General features: G+C 45.3%; 1 protein-coding gene across 1 annotated transcript in view; it reads left to right on the top strand.

The window, feature by feature from the left end:
- LOC115122989 (large neutral amino acids transporter small subunit 4-like) overlaps positions 1–14,477 on the top strand; it is a 44,685-nt gene extending 30,208 nt beyond the window's left edge. Inside the window, 9 exon segments of the mRNA XM_065024026.1 lie at positions 1,789–1,922; positions 2,338–2,534; positions 4,460–4,603; positions 5,960–5,977; positions 9,244–9,376; positions 9,931–10,063; positions 10,827–10,900; positions 11,057–11,180; positions 12,873–14,477. Of these exon segments, the coding sequence (XP_064880098.1) occupies positions 1,789–1,922; positions 2,338–2,534; positions 4,460–4,603; positions 5,960–5,977; positions 9,244–9,376; positions 9,931–10,063; positions 10,827–10,900; positions 11,057–11,180; positions 12,873–13,034 (1,119 nt within the window). The 3' untranslated portion in view covers positions 13,035–14,477.
- The last annotated feature ends 6,595 nt before the right edge of the window (positions 14,478–21,072 follow it).

Below are 21,072 nucleotides of genomic sequence, written 5' to 3'. Positions count from 1 at the left end.
CCTAGGAAACAACAACAACTGTTATAGATCACCTAGGAAACAACTACAACTGTTATAGATCACCTAGGAAACAACAACTGTTATAGATCACCTAGTAAACAACAACAACAGCTGTTATAGATCACCTAGTAAACAACAACAACTGTTATAGATCACCTAGTAAACAACAACAACAACTGTTATAGATCACCTAGGAAACAACAACAATTGTTATTGTCTTCAACTGGAAGCCAGTGGAGAGAGCGGAGGAGCGGGGTGACGTGAGAGAACTTGGGAAGGTTGAACACCAGACGGGCTGCGGCTGCGGTGATCTGTAACAGTTGTATTCTTTGTTTCCTAGGTGATCTATAACAGTTGTTGTTGTTGTGTCCAAGGTGATCTATAACAGTTGTTGTTGTTGTTTACTAGGTGATCTATAACAGTTGTTGTTGTTGTTTACTAGGTGATCTATAACAGCTGTTGTTGTTGTTTACTAGGTGATCTATAACAGTTGTTGTTTCCTAGGTGATCTATAACAGTTGTAGTTGTTTCCTAGGTGATCTATAACAGTTGTTGTTGTTTCCTAGGTGATCTATAACAGTTGTAGTTGTTTCCTAGGTGATCTATAACAGTTGTTGTTTCCTAGGTGATCTATAACAGTTGTTGTTGTTTCCTAGTTTTAAGGGTTAAGGGTTGGGGTTAGATATATACCAGCTGTTGTTTCCTAGGTGATCTATAACAGTAGTTGTTGTTTCCTATGGGATCTATAACAGTTGTTGTTATGTCCTAGGGTTAAGGGTTAAGGGTTGGGGTTAGGGTTAGATATATAACAGTTGTTGTTTCCTAGGTGATATATAACAGTTGCAGTTGTTTCCTAGGTGATCTATAACAGTTGTTGTTTCCTAGGTGATCTATAACAGTTGTTGTTGTTTCCTAGTTTTAAGGGTTAAGGGTTGGGGTTAGATATATACCAGCTGTTGTTTCCTAGGTGATCTATAACAGTAGTTGTTGTTTCCTATGGGATCTATAACAGTTGTTGTTATGTCCTAGGGTTAAGGGTTAAGGGTTGGGGTTAGGGTTAGATATATAACAGTTGTTGTTTCCTAGGTGATATATAACAGTTGCAGTTGTTTCCTAGGTGATCTATAACAGTTGTTGTTTCCTAGGTGATATATAACAGTTGTTGTTGTTTCCTAGTTTTAAGGGTTAAGGGTTGGGGTTAGATATATACCAGCTGTTGTTTCCTAGGGGATCTATAACAGTTGTTGTTATGTCCTAGGGTTAAGGGTTAAGGGTTAGGGTTAGGGTTAGATATATAACAGTTGTTGTTTCCTAGGTGATATATAACAGTTGCAGTTGTTTCCTAGGTGATCTATAACAGTTGTTGTTATGTCCTAGGGTTAAGGGTTAAGGGTTAGGGGGTTAGGGTTAGATATATAACAGTTATTGTTTGTTAGGTTATCTGTAACAGTAGTTGTTGTTTCCTAGGGTTAAGGGTTAAGGTTTAAGGGTTAAGGGTTAAGGGTCAGGGTTAGGGTTAGGGTTAGATCTATAACAGTTGTTGTTTGTTAGGTGATCTATAACAGTAGTTGTTGTGATCTTTAACAGTTGCTGTTTTATCCTAGGTGATCTATAACGTTGTTGTAGTTTCCTAGGTGGTATATAACAGCTTGTTGTGTTGTTGGTTTTTCCTAGGTAATCTATAACAGTTGTTTTTGTCATTGTTGTTGTTTCTTATGTGATATAGAACAGTAGTTATTGTTGTTGCTTCCTATGTGATCTATAACAGTTGTTGTTGATGTTTCCTAGGTGATCTATGACCTTGGTGTGACCTTCATCACCATCATGGTTGTCTGGGCAGCGTGTTCCGGCCTCGTCTTCTTCAACTGCTTCTTCAACTGGCCCCTGGAACCTTTCCCTGGCCCCGAGGACATGGACTACAGGTACACACACACACACACACACACACACACACACACACACACACACACACACACACACACACACACACACAGTAGTAGTAACAGTAATACCAGCCGTTAGGGGGGCTACATGTACAGTATTTTCCATCAGTGTGAGGGTAGGGTACGGTAGTCTGTATGTTCATGTAATGTGCAGTAGAATGGGCAGTAGAATGAGTAGTAGAATGTGCAGTAGAATGTGCAGTAGAATGAGCAGTAGAATGTGCAGTAGAATGAGCAGTAGAATTTGCAGCAGAATTTGCAGTAGTATATACAGTACTGTTAGAGGTCAAGCTCCAGATCAGCTCAGGAATGTTTAACTGAACTGTGTTACATTTACACTGGAATAACATGACTCTCCCTCCCTCCCTCCCTCCCTCCCTCCCTCCCTCCCTAGTGTGAAGGTAAAGTTCAGTTGGCTGGGTTTTGACCATAAGATCACAGGGAAGCAGTTCTACCATCAGGTGACCACGGTGGGGAAGCGTCTGAGTGTGAGCAACAGTCTGAAGCAGAGAGAGCTGGCCACTAAGGAAGGACACAAACTCTGTCTCTCAACCATGGACCTGGAGGTCAGCAAAAGACCCAATGAGGAATGTAAGGACCCAGCACAAATCTTTATACAACATTACACAATGTGGCCTCCCGAGTGATGCAGTGGTCTAAGGCGTCACCACAGACCCGGGTTTGATCCCAGGATGTGTCACAACCTGCCATGACCGGGAGTCCAATAGAGTGACACACAATTGGCCCAGCGTAGTCCGGGATGGTGGAGGGTTTGGCCGGGGAGGTTTTACTTGGCTCAACGCGCTCTAGTGACTCCTTGTGGCGGGCCGGGCACCTACAGGCTGGCGTTAGTGCTGCTGATTTCCGGGTTAAGCAGCCGGGTGTTAAGAAGCGCTGTTTGGTGGGCCATGTTTCAGAGGACACATGACTCATCCTTCTCCTCCCGAGCCCATTGGGGAGTTGCAGCAATGAGACAAGATTGTAATTGGATAGAAAAAAAAGGGGGTAAAACACAACGAAAAAACGAAAAAACAATGCCACAATATTCTGCCAACTTAAAACAACACACCATACAGGTAACTGCCAAAATAAAGGAAACCACAACATGTCTTAACAGGGCGCTGGGCCACCAACCGCCAGAACACATTCAACGCACCTTGGCATAGATTCTACAAGTGTCTGGAACTCTATTGGAGGGATGCGACACCATTCTTCCTGGAGCAATTCCATCATTTGTTGTTTTGTTGATGCTGTCTTAGACTCCGCTCCAGAATCTCCCATAAGTGTTCAAGTGGGTTGAGATCTGGTGACTGAGACGGCCGTGGTATTAGTGGGTTGAGATCTGGTGACTGAGACGGCCGTGGTATAGTGGGTTGAGATCTGGTGACTGAGACGGCCGTGGTATAGTGGGTTGAGATCTGGTGACTGAGACGGCCGTGGTATAGTGGGTTGAGATCTGGTGACTGAGACGGCCGTGGTATTAGTGGGTTGAGATCTGGTGACTGAGACGGCCGTGGTATAGTGGGTTGAGATCTGGTGACTGAGACGGCCGTGGTATAGTGGGTTGAGATCTGGTGACTGAGACGGCCGTGGTACAGTGGGTTGAGATCTGAGTGACTGGGTTGAGAGCCGTGGTATAGTGGGTTGAGATCTGGTGACTGAGACGGCCGTGGTATTAGTGGGTTGAGATCTGGTAGTGGGTTGACTGACTGAGACGGCCGTGGTATAGTGGGTTGGGTTGAGATCTGGTGACTGAGACGGCCGTGGTACAGTGGGTTGAGATCTGGTGACTGAGACGGCCGTGGTATAGTGGGTTGAGATCTGGTGACTGTACAGTGGGTTGAGATCTGGTGACTGAGACGTGGTATATTGGGTTGAGATCTGGTGACTGAGACTGAGACGGCCGTGGTATAGTGGGTTGAGATCTGGTGACTGAGACGGCCGTGGTATATTGGGTTGAGATCTGGTGACTGAGCCGGCCGTGGTATATTGGGTTGAGATCTGGTGACTGAGACGGCCGTGGTATATTGGGTTGAGATCTGGTGACTGAGACGGCCGTGGTATATTGGGTTGAGATCTGGTGACTGAGACGGCCGTGGTATATGGTTTACATTGTTTTCATGTTCATCAAACCCTTCAGTGACCACTCATGCCCTGTGGATGGGGCATTGTCATCCTATGGGGGCATAGCAATGGTAGACAAAATAATGGCCAAATGGGGATTTTTTTATACATAACCCTAAGCATGATGGGAACCTGTGTGGAAGCAGCTGCTTTCAATATACTTTGTATCCCTCCTTTACTAAGGTATTTCCATTATTTCGGCAGTTACTTGTACATACCAGCATGACACAATGTTCATACAACAACGCACGACCTTCATTCAATGTTCAGACAACAGAACACAACACATAGTACAACATAATACAGTGTACATACAACACCAAACATATACTACAATAACCTTGAAAACATTTGAAACACATCTCTTCTCTGCCTCCGCTTCTCTCCTTCAGCCCAGTCGTTCATGCAGAGCATCATCAGCCCTCTCTTCATCCTCTCTCTGGTCACCATGTCCATCACTCAGCTCCGTCTCATCTTCTACATGGGAGCCATGAACAACATCCTGGAGGCCCTCAGCGATGGAGACCTCAACACTGGTGGGTACTGCTGCTAGGGCTGGGTGAGTCATGAACAACAACCTGGAGACCTCAACACCGGTGGGTACTGCTGCTAGGGCTGGGTGAGTCATGAACAACAACCTGGAGACCTCAACACTGGTGGGTTCTGCTGCTAGGGCTGGGTGAGTCATGAACAACAACCTGGAGACCTCAACACTGGTGGGTACTGCTGCTAGGGCTGGGTGAGTCATGAACAACAACCTGGAGACCTCAACACTGGTGGGTACTGCTGCTAGGGCTGGGGGTGAGTCATGAACAACCACCTGGAGACCTCAACACTGGTGGGTACTGCTGCTAGGGCTGGGTGAGTCATGAACAACAACCTGGAGACCTCAACACTGGTGGGTACTGCTGCTAGGGCTGGGTGAGTCATGAACAACAACCTGGAGACCTCAACACTGGTGGGAACTGCTGCTAGGGCTGGGTGAGTCATGAACAACCACCTGGAGACCTCAACACTGGTGGATACTGCTGCTAGGGCTGGTTGAGTCATGAACAACCACCTGGAGACCTCAACACTGGTGGGTTCTGCTGCTAGGGCTGGGTGAGTCATGAACAACAACCTGGAGACCTCAACACTGGTGGGTACTGCTGCTAGGGCTGGGGGGTGAGTCATGAACAACCACCTGGAGACCTCAACACTGGTGGGTACTGCTGCTAGGGCTGGGGGGTGAGTCATGAACAACCACCTGGAGACCTCAACACTGGTGGGTTCTGCTGCTAGGGCTGGGTGAGTCATGAACAACATCCTGGAGACCTCAACACTGGTGGGTACTGCTGCTAGGGCTGGGGGGTGAGTCATGAACAACAACCTGGAGACCTCAACACTGGTGGGTTCCCCATATGGAAAAGAATCATGACAATCAAATAAGAATGTTGTACAGCAGGAAAAGATCATTTGTACAAAAATGTAATAAGTAATCTGGTAAGATATGTTTACCAGGAATGTCAGCGGTGTCATTGTATATGTGTTTTCTACATACTCTACCAGTCAAAAGTTTGGATACACGTACTCATTCCAGGGTTCTTCTTTATTTGTACAATTTTATACATTATAGAATAATAGTGAAGACATCAAAACTATGAAATAACACATATGGAATCATGTAGTAACCAAAAAAGTGTTAAATGAATCCAAATATATTTTAGATTCTTCAAAGTAGCCACCCTTTGCCTTGATGACAGCTTTGCACACTCTTGGCATTCTCTCAACCAGCTTCATGAGGAATGCTTTTCCAACAGTCTTGAAGGAGTTGCCACATATGCTGAGGACTTGTGTGTTTTAAAAGGAAACTCTTCTTTTCCTCCTCCCTATGTTCTTTTTCTCTCCTGTAGTGGAGAGAATGGAAGTTGGTAAGACTGCAGGCCTATTGGACTAGACTAGTAGATATAACATCTAACACTAGCCTCAGTCTGTGTCTTAGCTTTCCTAGCCTCACCTAAAACTAGCCTGTCTGTCTCTTAGCTTCCCTGTTTTAGTTACTGTCTCGGTTGTATAGACTGCTAACATGTAATAGTGCAGAGTGGCCAACCATCTTGTGGAGAGCTACCCTGCTGCAGGGTTTTGTTCCAGCCCTGCTCTAACATACCTCATTCTACTCATCAGCTGCAGATTTCTAGCAGCTGAATCAGTTGTGTTACAGCAGGGCAGGAGCAAAAGCCTGCACACTCAGTAGCTCTCCACAGGGAGTGTTGGCTACCTTTAACCTTAGCTTACCGTGTTAGATACTGCTAGCATTGACCAGTTAACCTTAGCTTACCGTGTTAGATACTGCTAGCATTAAATCCTAGTCTTAGACGTGACCAGCTAACCTTAGCTTACCGTGTTAGATACTGCTAGCATTAAATCCTAGTATTAGGCGTGACCAGTTAACCTTAGCTCACCGTGTTAGGTACCGCTAGCATTAAATCCTAGTCTTAGGCGTGACCAGTTAACCTTAGCTTACCGTGTTAGATACTGCTAGCATTAAACCCTAGTCTTAGGCGTGACCAGCTAACCTTAGCTTACTGTGTTAGATACTGCTAGCATTGACCAGTTAACCTTAGCTTACCGTGTTAGATACTGCTAGCATTAAATCCTAGTCTTAGACGTGACCAGCTAACCTTAGCTTACCGTGTTAGGTACTGCTAGCATTAAATCCTAGTCTTAGGCGTGACCAGTTAACCTTAGCTCACCGTGTTAGGTACCGCTAGCATTAAATCCTAGTCTTAGGCGTGACCAGTTAACCTTAGCTTACCGTGTTAGATACTGCTAGCATTGACCAGTTAACCTTAGCTTACCGTGTTAGATACTGCTAGCATTAAATCCTAGTCTTAGACGTGACCAGCTAACCTTAGCTTACCGTGTTAGGTACTGCTAGCATTAAATCCTAGTCTTAGGCGTGACCAGTTAACCTTAGCTCACCGTGTTAGGTACCGCTAGCATTAAATCCTAGTCTTAGGCGTGACCAGTTAACCTTAGCTTACCGTGTTAGATACTGCTAGCATTAAACCCTAGTCTTAGGCGTGACCAGTTAACCTTAGCTCAACGTGTTAGATACTGCTAGCATTAAATCCTAGTCTTAGGCGTGACCAGTTAACCTTAGCTTACCGTGTTAGGTACTGCTAGCATTAAACCCTAGTCTTAGGCGTGACCAGTTAACCTTAGCTTACCGTGTTAGATACTGCTAGCATTGACCAGTTAACCTTAGCTTACCGTGTTAGATACTGCTAGCATTAAACCCTAGTCTTAGGCGTGACCAGTTAACCTTAGCTTACCGTGTTAGATACTGCTAGCATTGACCAGTTAACCTTAGCTTACCGTGTTAGATACTGCTAGCATTGACCAGTTAACCTTAGCTCACCGTGTTAGATACTGCTAGCCTTAAATCCTAGTCTTAGGCGTGACCAGTTAACCTTAGCTTACCGTGTTAGATACTGCTAGCATTAAATCCTAGTCTTAGGCGTGACCAGCTAACCTTAGCTTACCGTGTTAGATACTGCTAGCATTAAACCCTAGTCTTAGACGTGACCAGTTAACCTTAGCTTACCGTGTTAGATACTGCTAGCATTAAACCCTAGTCTTAGGCGTGACCAGTTAACCTTAGCTTACCGTGTTAGATACTGCTAGCATTAAATCCTAGTCTTAGGCGTGACCAGTTAACCTTAGCTTACCGTGTTAGATACTGCTAGCATTAAATCCTAGTCTTAGACGTGACCAGTTAACCTTAGCTTACCGTGTTAGATACTGCTAGCATTAAATCTTAGTCTTAGACGTGACCAGTTAACCTTAGCTTACCGTGTTAGATACTGCTAGCATTAAATCTTAGTCTTAGACGTGACCAGTTAACCTTAGCTTACCGTGTTAGGTACTGCTAGCATTAAATCCTAGTCTTAGGCGTGACCAGTTAACCTTAGCTTACCGTGTTAGATACTGCTAGCATTAAACCCTAGTCTTAGGCGTGACCAGTTAACCTTAGCTCACCGTGTTAGATACTGCTAGCATTGACCAGTTAACCTTAGCTTACCGTGTTAGATACTGCTAGCATTAAATCCTAGTCTTAGGCGTGACCAGCTAACCTTAGTGCGATGCTAAACCTTAGGACTCTATTGAATCCGTATTGCGGAAGTTCAGCTCTGAAGCCCAATTGAAATTTAAGGGCAATGTTCTCGCATTGGCTGAGACTGCATTCAAGGTAATTGCTGAATAGGTCGGCTCAATTGGAAATTCTATAGCAAGTGCTATTAGCATTTCACCCTAGTTTTGTGATGACTGTGATAGTTACCTTTGTCATTCAAATGTAGCATTAACCTTAACCATGTAATGGTTATCATTGTTACTATTGGTTAGCTTCATAAGCTTGTATAATACATGACCATAGCTGTGTATAATGCAACCACATTAGCATCAACCTTAGCCTCTGTGTTAACTGTGTTGTTGCTGTACTTCTCCCCCATAGAGATAGATAGAAGACTCATCTTTGCATCTGTGCCATTATAGTGTCTGTGACAGACTGGGCAGCGCCATTTGAGGCTATTGATCATTATGAAGTTGTTAACAAAAAAAATCACGATTGGCTGTTCCCTCTTGATGACCCGGTTTAACATGACTCCAACAGAGTGACCAGGAGGGATCAGCCAATGGAGTTGGAAGTCCCACCCAGTTGAATATATTAAAATGGTGGAAATCCTCAATGGCGCTGCCAATGCTAATATGTCCTTTTGGCCACTAGAGACCTCTATATTCTTTATGTTCTCCCCCAACCTAGCCCAGTCCTTGACTGTCCCTGCCCTGAGCTAAACCTGTACTAGGTAGCTGCTATCCTATCATCAGTTACTAGATCTACTACTCATTAACTTACTACCGTAATCATTAATGCTAAAACCCAGGAACTCTATGGATTAACATGGAATAGTTATTTATTAGACTGGCTAATAATCTGTTGTCTCTCTCTCTCGTCTCTCTCTGTCCCCTCTCTCTCTGTGTGTCTCTCTCTCTTTCTGTGTGTCTCTCTCTCATCTCTCCCTCTCTCTCCTCTCTCTGTCCTCTCTCTCTCTGTCTCTGTCCTCTCTCTCTCTCTCTCATCTCCCCCTCTCTCTCCTCTCTCTGTCCTCTCTCTCTCTCTCCTCTCTCTCCACAGTCAGTTTGTACTCCTCTATCTTCGGCATGCTGCAGCTACTATGTCTGATGACGACTCCAGTGATTGGTCAGATTATGGACTGGAAACTGAAGGACTGCGAAGATGCAGAGGGGGAGGAGGAACCGTGTAGCAAGTAAATTACTATGTCACCTAATCCTTACATCCTAACCCCTAGGCCCTACAGAGAGTTTCAGAGGCACAAAGATCATACCCCCCAAAACATTCTAATTTACAATAAAAGTGACTCCAAAATGACACAATACAATATTCACCACTGGGCACAACATAATCTGAAACACAACCAAAACAAACAGTAGATGCATCCAGCGAGTTTGTAGAGTCACAAGCTTGGTGTAGTCATTGCGTGCTGGGAATAGGGGACCATTACTAAACTGTTGACTACTTGAATAAACTATAAGTGAATTTGTTCAAATACTTACGACGCCTTCAAGCAGGGGGGGGGGGTGATTAGATACATGAAGTGCTTTCATTTCATTTAAATGATCAAACAAATGCAGTACAGCCAGCCAGCATAGTAAAGTAAGTCACTAGCAAGTAGTCCTTACCCTCTATGGGGATCTGAGAGGTTTGGATAAGAGTGCCTAGGCTAAGGGTTGATGTCTGTGTGATTGGCTGATGAGAATAGGATCGGACCTCCTCTCCCCTCTCTAACCCTAACCTCCTCAGGGACCAGCTCAAGGCCAAGCCCAGAGACAGACAGATCCAGAAGGTGACCAATGCAATGCGAGCGTTCATCCTGACCAATGTCCTATTGGTGGGATTCGGCATCACCTGCCTGGTGCCCAACCTCCCACTGCAGGTAAGTGCTCCATCCACCTATAACTCAAACTAGTACCCGCCTCCTTACCTTCTCCTGGCCAATCAGCAGTAGCTGTCCAGGACAAAAATTGGTGACAGCTGATGTTGGAATGAGATGTGAGTGGTGCTCTGTCGCCACCTATAGGCCTTCAAGTGGAACTACAGCTAGACACCACTACTACTCTCTATAGCGGACAGCATCACACACTTGCCCCTACACCAGGCCTGAATCACATTCAGGGCTACAACAACAACATTATGAATCACATTCAGGGCTACAACAACATTATGAATCATATTCAGGGAAAAAACAACAACATTATGAATCATATTCAGCGCTACAACAACATTATGAATCACATTCAGGGCTACAACAACAACATTATGAATCACATTCAGGGCTACAACAACAACATTATGAATCACATTCAGGGCTACAACAACAACATTAAGAATCACATTCAGGGCTACAACAACAACATTAAGAATCATATTCAGGGCTACAACAACAACATTATGAATCACATTCAGGGCTACAACAACAACATTAAGAATCATATTCAGGGCTACAACAACAACATTAAGAATCATATTCAGGGCTACAACAACATTATGAATCACATTCAGGGCTACAACAACATTAAGAATCACATTCAGGGCTACAACAACAACATTGTGAATCATATTTTAGGTCCCTTGCCCCAGGCCCTCCTGCAGAGCTGGTGACTGACAATAGTCATCTGATGTGTTCCTCCTCTCCTCAGATCCTGTCATTTGTCCTCCATACTGTTGTGAGAGGGTTCATCCACTCTGCAACCGGAGGTCTCTACGCTGCTGTGTGAGTACTGGCATCACCCTGGGAGGGTGTGTGAGTGAGTGAGTGAGTGAGTGAGTGAGTGAGTGAGTGAGTGAGTGAGTGAGTGAGTGAGTGAGAGAGAGAGAGAGTACCTGGTATCAACATGAAAACTGTAAATTGATTATATTCCCTCTCTAGGTACCCGTCGTCTCAGTTTGGCAGTCTGACGGGGATGCAGTCTCTGGTGTCTGCTCTGTTTGCTCTTTTCCAGCAGCCGCTCTTCATGGCCATGATGGGCCCTCTGAAGGGAGACCCACTCTGGGTGAGGATACACACACACACAGCGCACACACACAGCACACACACACACACAGCACACAGCACACACACACACACACACACACACAGCGCACACACACAGCACACACACACACACACACACACACACACACACACACACACACACACACACACAGCACACACACAGCACACACACACACACACACACACACACACACACACACACAGCGCACACACACAGCACACACACACACAGCACACACACACACACACACACACAGCACACACACACACAGCACACACACACACAGCACACACACAGCACACACACACACAGCACACACACACACAGCACACACACACACACACACACAGCACACACACACACACACACACACACACACACACACACACACACACACACACAGCGCACACACACAGCACACACACACACACACACACACACAGCACACACACACACACACACACACAGCGCACTCACACAGCACACACACACACAGCACACACACACACACACACACACAGCGCACTCACACAGCACACACACACGCAGAACACACAATCAAATGTCTTTATAAAAACATTTTTACATCAGCAGTTGTCACAAAGCAGAAACTCAGCCTAAAACCCCGAACAGCAAGCAATTCAGATGTAAATGTAGGACTGGTGACCAGTCCTCTTCTGGCTGTCCTGGGGGGAGAGGAACCAGGCTCTGAGGGGTGGCCAGTCCTCTTCTGGCTGTCCTGGGGGGAGAGGAACCAGGCTCTGAGGGGTGGCCAGTCCTCTTCTGGCTGTGCTGGGGGAGAGGAACCAGGCTCTGAGGGGTGGCCAGTCCTCTTCTGGCTGTGCTGGTGTCATTTGATTGCTCGCTCTGTAACTCAGTAACTCAATCCACTCAGGTCGGATAGATAAAAAGCCTGGGATGTCGTGAGAGAGAGCGAGTAATCCAGTGACTCAGCCCCTGTAATAGGGTCAGAGGCAGAGAATCCCAGTGGAGAGAGGGGAGCCGACCAGGCAGAGACAGCAAGTGTGGTTCATCGCTCCAGTGCCTTGCTGTTCACCTTCACACTCTTGGGTCAGACTACACTCAATCATAGGACCTACTAAAGAGATGAGTTTTCAGTAAAGACTTAAAGGTCGAGACCGAGTCTGCGTCTCTCACATGGATAGGTTGACCATTCCCTAAAAATGGAGCTCTTAGAAATACTAGAGACAATTAGGAGGCCTGCGTCTTGTGACCGTAGCGTATATGTAGGTATGTACGGCAGGACCATTCAGAGAGATTGGTAGGAGCAACCCATGTAATGCTTTGTAGGTTAGCAGTAAAACCTTGAAATCAGCCCTAGCCTTTTCAGGAAGCCAGTTTAGAGAGGCTAGCACTGGAGTAATATGATCACATTTTTTGTTTTATTTGAGACGACTGTACAACCATCACGATGAATTGCCATATCTGACAGCAGATCTCTTTGTTTCTTGGGACCTGGAATTTGCATCTCAATTCTGGAAGTTTTCTTCAGGGCTCGGTTATTTTCTGTATACTAGGGAGCAAGTTTCTAATGACAGTTTTTAGAGGTGCGACTGACCCTAGGTATTATGTAACGTTAAGTTTCGATAATTGGTTAGGTGGAGAACTGATTTTTGTCCGAAAGTCTTATTGTAACTAAAGTGAACTCTATTTCCCATGGTGCTCTAGGTGAATGTTGGCCTGTTGGGGGTCAGTATGCTGGGCTTCCTGCTGCCTCTGTACCTGGTGTGTTTCAGACGCACACTGCACCGCCAGATACAGGACAGAGACCAGGACTCGAAGATATACCTCAAGATCAACGGGTCCAGCAAACCTGAAGCTTTCGTCTAGAAAAGGGAGAGAGTGAGGAAGGTGGGAGGAGATGGGAGGGAGAAGAGGGGAGAAGAGTGTTGATCTACGTTGAATCTGCAGAGGACACACACATACACACAGATATCTACACACGCCCACACACACACTTTTGAAGAGACCCATGTAAGAACTTCTCCTCTTGTCATGAAAACATACTACCTTGGACAGACACTAAGGACTGAATAAGAGCAAGAACAAGAGAGAGGGCCCCACTTCTTCTTCTCCTCTCCTCTCATGTTCTCCTCTGTTCACCTCTCATGTTCTCCTCTCAGTTCTCTTCTCAGTTCTCCTCTCTTCTCCCCTCCTCTCTCCTTTTCTCCCCTCTTCTCTTCACATACAGTGCTCACTACCCCCCCCCCCTTTCTAGCTCTGAAATAACATCCTATGCCTGGATGTCCCACCTAGCTATCTTAAGATGGATGCACTACTGAGTTTGTAGATGATGCTCTGGGAGGAGTTCAGGGTTGGTAACCATGGTGACAGACAGGATGGGTGGTGTTCTACAGTTGATAACCATGTTGAAGGACAGTGGGAGGTGTTCTAGGTTTAAGGACCATGGTGACAGACAGGGTGGGAGGTGTTCTACAGTTGGTAACCATGATGATAGACAGTGGATGGTGTTCTACAGTGGGTAACCATGGTGACAGACAGTTGGAAGTGTTTTAGGGTTGGTAACCATGGTGACAGACAGGATGGGTGGTGTTCTACAGTTGATAACCATGTTGAAGGACAGTGGGAGGTGTTCTAGGTTTAAGGACCATGGTGACAGACAGGGTGGGAGGTGTTCTACAGTTGGTAACCATGATGATAGACAGTGGATGGTGTTCTACAGTGGGTAACCATGGTGACAGACAGTTGGAAGTGTTTTAGGGTTGGTAACCATGGTGACAGACATGGTGGGAGGTGTTCTAGGGTTGAGGACCATGGTGACAGACAGGGTGGGAGGTGTTCTACAGTTGGTAGCCATGATGATAGACAGTGGATGGTGTTCTACAGTGGGTAACCATGGTGACAGACAGTTGGAAGTGTTTTAGGGTTGGTAACCATGGTGACAGACATGGTGGGAGGTGTTCTAGGGTTGAGGACCATGGTGACAGACAGGGTCGGAGGTTTTCTACAGTTGGTAACCATGGTGACAGACAGGGTGGGAGGTGTTCTACAGTTGGTAACCATGGTGACAGACAATCGGGGTGTCTCTAGCGCCAGGCGACCCACCATTACGCACACCTGTCACCATCATTGCGTTCATTTGCGCAATATTGGACTCACCTGGACTCCATTACTTTGCCCCTCTATATCTGTCTGCTCCTCAGTTTGTTCCCCGTGTCAGCATTATTGTTACTATGTTTTTCCCTGTCCAGACGCTGTCCTTGTTTGTTTCTTGTCTGTTATCCATTAAATGTTCACTCGCTGTACTTGCCACTCGTCTCCCAGCGTCTGTCCTTACAGGGGAGGTGTTCTAGGTTTGTTAACCATGGTGACAGACATGGTGGGAGATGTTCTAGGGCTGTTAACCATGGTGACAGACATGGTGGGAAGTGTTCTAGGGCTGGTAACTACCTGACAGAAACACACCTCATCCAACACCAGCCACCATGGAGACCAACTACCACCAAACATCTGTTCGTCCATCTATTCATCCATCACTATTTATTCTCTGGTTCTTAATTTTTTTTACATTTCCACCTGATCAACCAGCTGAGCTTCTCTAGCTCAGGCGTTCCGCTAGCGACAACATCCGGTGAAATTGCAGAGCGCCAAATTCAAAACTACAGAAATATAAATATTTAACATTCATGAAAATACAAGTGTAATACATCAAAATAAAGCTTAACTTCTTGTTAATCCAGCCGCTGTGTCAGATTTCAAAGAGGCTTTACGACAAAAGCACACCATGCAATTATCTGAGGACAGCGCCCCGCATACAAAACCATGAAAAACATTTTTCAATCAGGCAGGTGCGACACAAAAGTCAGAAATAGCGATATAATAAATGCCTTGGCTTTGAAGATCTTCATCTGTTGGCACTCCAAAAGGTCCCAGTTACATCACAAATGGTCCTTTTGTTCGATAAAGTCCTTCTTTATATCCATAAAAACATCAGTTTAGCTGGCGCGCTTCAGTCAATAATCCACCGGTTTCCCTCCTTCATGCATGCAAGATGAATCCAAACGTTACCAATAAACTTATCCAAACAAGTCAAACAACGTTTATAATCAAACCTTGGGTACCCTAATACGTAAATAAACAATAACATTTAAGACGAAGAATAGTGTGTTCATTACCGGAGATAAATAACAAAGAAGTTGCTTTCCTCCAAGCGCATGGAAACACTACAGCCAAAATGGGAGCAACTTAGAAAAACTTCTTGCTCCTTTTTCCTAAAACCAGCCTGAAACATTTTCTAAAGACTGTTGGCATCTAGTGGAAGCCCTAGGAACTGCAATCTGGGAGGTTTTTGCCTTATAATAAAAGTGACAGCCAGTGGTAGGCCAAATGTTCTTTTTTGGGGTTGTGCTCGGGGTTTCTCCTGTCATATCAGTTCTGTTATACTCACAGACATAATTCTAACAGTTTCAGAAACTTTAGACGGTTAAATGCATATACCAAGTATATGCATATCCTTCTGGGCCTGAGTAACAGGCTGTTTACTTTGGGCACACTTTTTATCTGGACGTCAAAATACTGCCCCCTATCCAAGAGAGGTTAACCGACTGACTCAAAATACTGCCCCCTATCCAAGAGAGGTTAACCGACTGACTCAAAATACTGGCCCCTACCCAAGAGAGGTTAACCGACTGACTCAAAATACTGCCCCCTACCCAAGAGAGGTTAACCAACTGACTCAAAATACTGGCCCCTATCCAAGAGAGGTTAACCGACTGACTCAAAATACTGCCCCCTACCCAAGAGAGGTTAACCGACTGACTCAAAATACTGCCCCCTACCCAAGAGAGGTTAACCGACTGACTCAAAATACTGCCCCCTATCCAAGAGAGGTTAACCGACTGACTCAAAATACTGCCCCCTACCCAAGAGAGGTTAACCGACTGACTCAAAATACTGCCCCCTATCCAAGAGAGGTTAACCGACTGACTCAAAATACTGCCCCCTATCCAAGAGAGGTTAACCGACTGACTCAAAATACTGCCCCCTACCCAAGAGAGGTTAACCGACTGACTCAAAATACTGGCCCCTATCCAAGAGGGGTTAACCAACTGACTCAAAATACTGCCCCCAAGCCCAAAGGGGGTTGAGAGCTATGATTAGGTTGTATAAAGATATGGTTAAATATGTGAGAACTATGATTAGGTCTGAAATGATGCATTCAGCTCTGCTCCTAAAATAATGGTACTACATTTTTCTCAAAGTTAATATTGTATGTCCCAAATGGCACCCCTTTTCCTGAATAACTACCTAAAACAGTTTTCATATATAACTAGTTGAAGCAGTTTTCATATATAACTACCTAAAACAGTTTTCATATATAAACACTTAGTAGTTTTCATATATAACCACTTAAAGCAGTTTTCATATATAACTACCTAAAGCAGTTTTCATATATAACTACCTAAAGCAGTTTTCCTATATAACTAGTTAAAGCAGTACACTATGTAGGGTGCCAATTGGGACGTAGCACCAATGGAGTTGAGGGTTTGTATGTGGAACGGCCACAGATCTCTTCTATTCTGTTGTGTCATGCCACTTCTATGCTGCTGTCTGTTATTTTACATAGAGATAGATATTTAGATTTATGTGTTGTTCTAAATACCATTATTGACAGACATAAAGGTAGCAGTACTGATACTTGTATTGATTTATGGTAAATCATTGATGATTAGGGATTTATAGTTACAATGTTGGGATCAGTCTGGAGCACACAGAGAAATGCAACACTTTAACCTCTGACCTCTAAATGCATTATCCTGAATATCTCATCAGGTCTTCTGCTTTAGGTTTCTCTCTATTTTTTTTGTGGTGATCAATCTCTTCAATCTGATCTGATCATGGACTTCAAGAAATTAAGGAAATATCTTGTCTAGTTTTTTAATTAAACACGGTGTGTCATTCCATAGGCTTGATATGTAATGATGATGATGATGATGATGATGATGATTATTACTAAACCCTTTTTTTATGTTTCACAATTTTTTTTAAAGATTCCAATGATTTTTCTTTGTTTATTTATTTTGTGATAATTCTTCTGTATTAATTGTCGAAGAGTATCCGGGGAGATTTCAACTTGTTTCCCCACAGCAAAATGTCATGAAAAGGGATGCGAGTAAGGGAAAGGTTCTCTGTATGACCCACCAGAATACTCCTACTGGTGAGCCTGGTCTTTAAGTGGACAAAATGACCAGTAGTCCTGCAATACAGGCAACTCTTAGTGTGAATCCCGTATAGCCATTCAGCTGGAGACAGACTAGCTCTGCCTAGTTGCATTGGCTCGGGAAGTGGTGAATAGGCAGCCTTCGGAGATTCTCGGGGGACCTCGGGTTCTCTCAGCAACGGAGCCGTCGGAAACTTCCATGACGCCTCAGAAGCGAGGTGGAAGCCTTGGGTGATGAGCGTCAATAGTTCTCGGGCTGCAAGCTCGTCCTTAACTTCCATGATGCCTCGGAAGCGAGGTGGAATCCTTGGGTGATGAGCGTCAGTAGTTCTCGGGCTGCAAGCTCGTCCTTAACTTCCATGATGCCTCGGAAGCGAGGTGGAATCCTTGGGTGATGAGCGTCAGTAGTTCTCGGGCTGGAAGCTCGTCCTTAACTTCCATGATGCCTCGGAAGCGAGGTGGAATCCTTGGGTGATGAGCGTCAGTAGTTCTCGGGCTGCAAGCTCGTCCTTAACTTCCATCGGATACTCCGTGCAGGAACATGTCGAACACCACTTCTGGGTTCCAGGCACTCTCAGCTGCCAACCAGCTGGCAACAGACAACCAGAGAACACAGGTATAAATACGCTGGGGATAATGGGGAAGATGGGCGACACCTGGAGGGGTGTGGAGACAAACATAAAGACAGTTGAAACAGATCAAGGTGTGACAGATATAATGTATATACATATAGTCCTCTTCCACTCCTCCATGACGACATCATGGAGCTGGTGGATGTTAGAGACCTTGCACTCCTCCACCTTCCGTTTGAGGATGCCCCACAGATGCTCAATAGGGTTTAGGTCTGGAGACATGCTTGGTATAAGCTGTATATAATATGGTGTAAAGTATATATGGTGTATGATATTGTATAAGGCATGATATGGTATCAAATCAAATCAAATCAAATGTATTTATATAGCCCTTCGTACATCAGCTGATATCTCAAAGTGCTGTACAGAAACCCAGCCTAAAACCCCAAACAGCAAACAATGCAGGTGTAAAAGCACGGTGGCTAGGACAAACTCCCTAGAAAGGCCAAAACCTAGGAAGAAACCTAGAGAGGAACCAGGCTATGTGGGGTGGCCAGTCCTCTTCTGGCTGTGCCGGGTAGAGATTATAACAGAACATGACCAAGATGTTCAAATGTTCATAAATGACCAGCATGGTCGAATAATAATAAGGCAGAACAGTTGAAACTGGAGCAGCAGCACAGTCAGGTGGACTGGGGACAGCAAGGAGTCATCATGTCAGGTAGTCCTGGGGCACGGTCCTAGGGCTCAGGTCCTCCGAGAGAGAGAGAAAGAAAGAGAGAATTAGAGAGAGCATATGTGGGGTGGCCAGTCCTCTTCTGGCTGTGCCGGGTGGAGATTATAACAGAACGTGGCCAAGATGTTCAAATGTTCATAAATGACCAGCATGGTTGAATAATAGTAAGGCAGAACAGTTGAAACTGGAGCAGCAGCATGGCCAGGTGGACTGGGGACAGCAAGGAGTCATCATGTCAGGTAGTCCTGGGACATGGTCCTAGGGCCCAGGCCAGTTGAAACTGGAGCAGCAGCATGGCCAGGTGGACTGGGGACAGCAAGGAGTCATCATGTCAGGTAGTCCTGGGGCATGGTCCTAGGGCTCAGGTCCTCCGAGAGAGAGAAAGAAAGAGAGAAGGAGAGAATTAGAGAACGCACACTTAGATTCACACAGGACACCGAATAGGACAGGAGAAGTACTCCAGATATAACAAACTGACCCTAGCCCCCCGACACATAAACTAATGCAGCATAAATACTGGAGGCTGAGACAGGAGGGGTCAGGAGACACTGTGGCCCCATCCGAGGACACCCCCGGGCAGGGCCAAACAGGAAGGATATAACCCCACCCACCTTGCCCAAACACAACCCCCCACACCACTAGAGGGATATCTTCAACCACCAACTTACCATCCTGAGACAAGGCCGAGTATAGCCCACAAAGATCTCCGCCACGGCACAACCCAAGGGGGGGGCGCCAACCCAGACAGGCCGACCACAACAGTGAATCAACCCACCCAGGTGACGCACCCCCCCCCAGGGACGGCATGAGAGAGCCCCAGTAAGCCAGTGACTCAGCCCCCGTAACAGGGTAGAGGCAGAGAATCCCAGTGGAAAGAGGGGAATCGGCCAGGCAGAGACAGCAAGGGCGGTTCGTTGCTCCAGAGCCTTTCCGTTCACCTTCCCACTCCTGGGCCAGACTACACTCAATCATATGACCCACTGAAGAGATGAGTCTTCAGTAAAGACTTAAAGGTTGAGACCGAGTTTGCGTCTCTGACATGGGTAGGCAGACCGTTCCATAAAAATGGAGCTCTATAGGAGAAAGCCCTGCCTCCAGCTGTTTGCTTAGAAATTCTAGGGACAATTAGGAGGCCTGCGTCTTGTGACCGTAGCGTACGTGTAGGTATGTACGGCAGGACCAAATCAGAGAGATAGGTAGGAGCAAGCCCATGTAATGCTTTGTAGGTTAGCAGTAAAACCTTGAAATCAGCCCTTGCTTTGACAGGAAGCCAGTGTAGAGAGGCTAGCACTGGAGTAATATGATCAAATTTTTGGTTCTAGTCAGGATTCTAGCAGCCGTATTCAGCACTAACTGAAGTTTATTTAGTGCTTTATCCGGGTAGCCGGAAAATAGAGCATTGCAGTAGTCTAACCTAGAAGTGACAAAAGCATGGATTAATTTTTCTGCATCATTTTTGGACAGAAAGTTTCTGATTTTTGCAATGTTACGTAGATGGAAAAAAGCTGTCCTCGAAATGGTCTTGATATGTTCTTCAAAAGAGAGATCAGGGTCCAGAGTAACGCCGAGGTCCTTCACAGTTTTATTTGAGACGACTGTACAACCATTAAGATTAATTGTCAGATTCAACAGAAGATCTCTTTGTTTCTTGGGACCTAGAACAAGCATCTCTGTTTTGTCCGAGTTTAATAGTAGAAAGTTTGCAGCCATCCACTTCCTTATGTCTGAAACACATGCTTCTAGCGAGGGCAATTTTGGGGCTTCACCATGTTTCATTGAAATGTACAGCTGTGTGTCATCCGCATAGCAGTGAAAGTTTACATTATGTTTTCGAATAACATCCCCAAGAGGTAAAATATATAGTGAAAACAATAGTGGTCCTAAAACAGAACCTTGAGGAACACCGAAATTTACAGTTGATTTGTCAGAGGACAAACCATTCACAGAGACAAACTGATATCTTTCCGACAGATAAGATCTAAACCAGGCCAGAACATGTCCGTGTAGACCATTTTGGGTTTCCAATCTCTCCAAAAGAATGTGGTGATCGATGGTATCAAAAGCAGCACTAAGGTCTAGGAGCACGAGGACAGATGCAGAGCCTCGGTCCGTTGCCATTAAAATGTCATTTACCACCTTCACAAGTGCCGTCTCAGTGCTATGATGGGGTCTAAAACCAGACTGAAGCATTTCGTATACATTGTTTGTCTTCAGGAAGGCAGTGAGTTGCTGCGCAACAGCCTTCTCTAAAATTTTTGAGAGGAATGGAAGATTCGATATAGGCCGATAGTTTTTTATATTTTCTGGGTCAAGGTTTGGCTTTTTCAAGAGAGGCTTTATTACTGCCACTTTTAGTGAGTTTGGTACACATCCAGTGGA

Source organism: Oncorhynchus nerka, linkage group LG10, assembly GCF_034236695.1.
Source record: "Oncorhynchus nerka isolate Pitt River linkage group LG10, Oner_Uvic_2.0, whole genome shotgun sequence".
NCBI classification, from domain to species: Eukaryota; Metazoa; Chordata; class Actinopteri; order Salmoniformes; family Salmonidae; genus Oncorhynchus; species Oncorhynchus nerka.
Note: the sequence above shows the minus strand (reverse complement) of the source record. Positions and strands in the feature narration are given on the sequence as shown.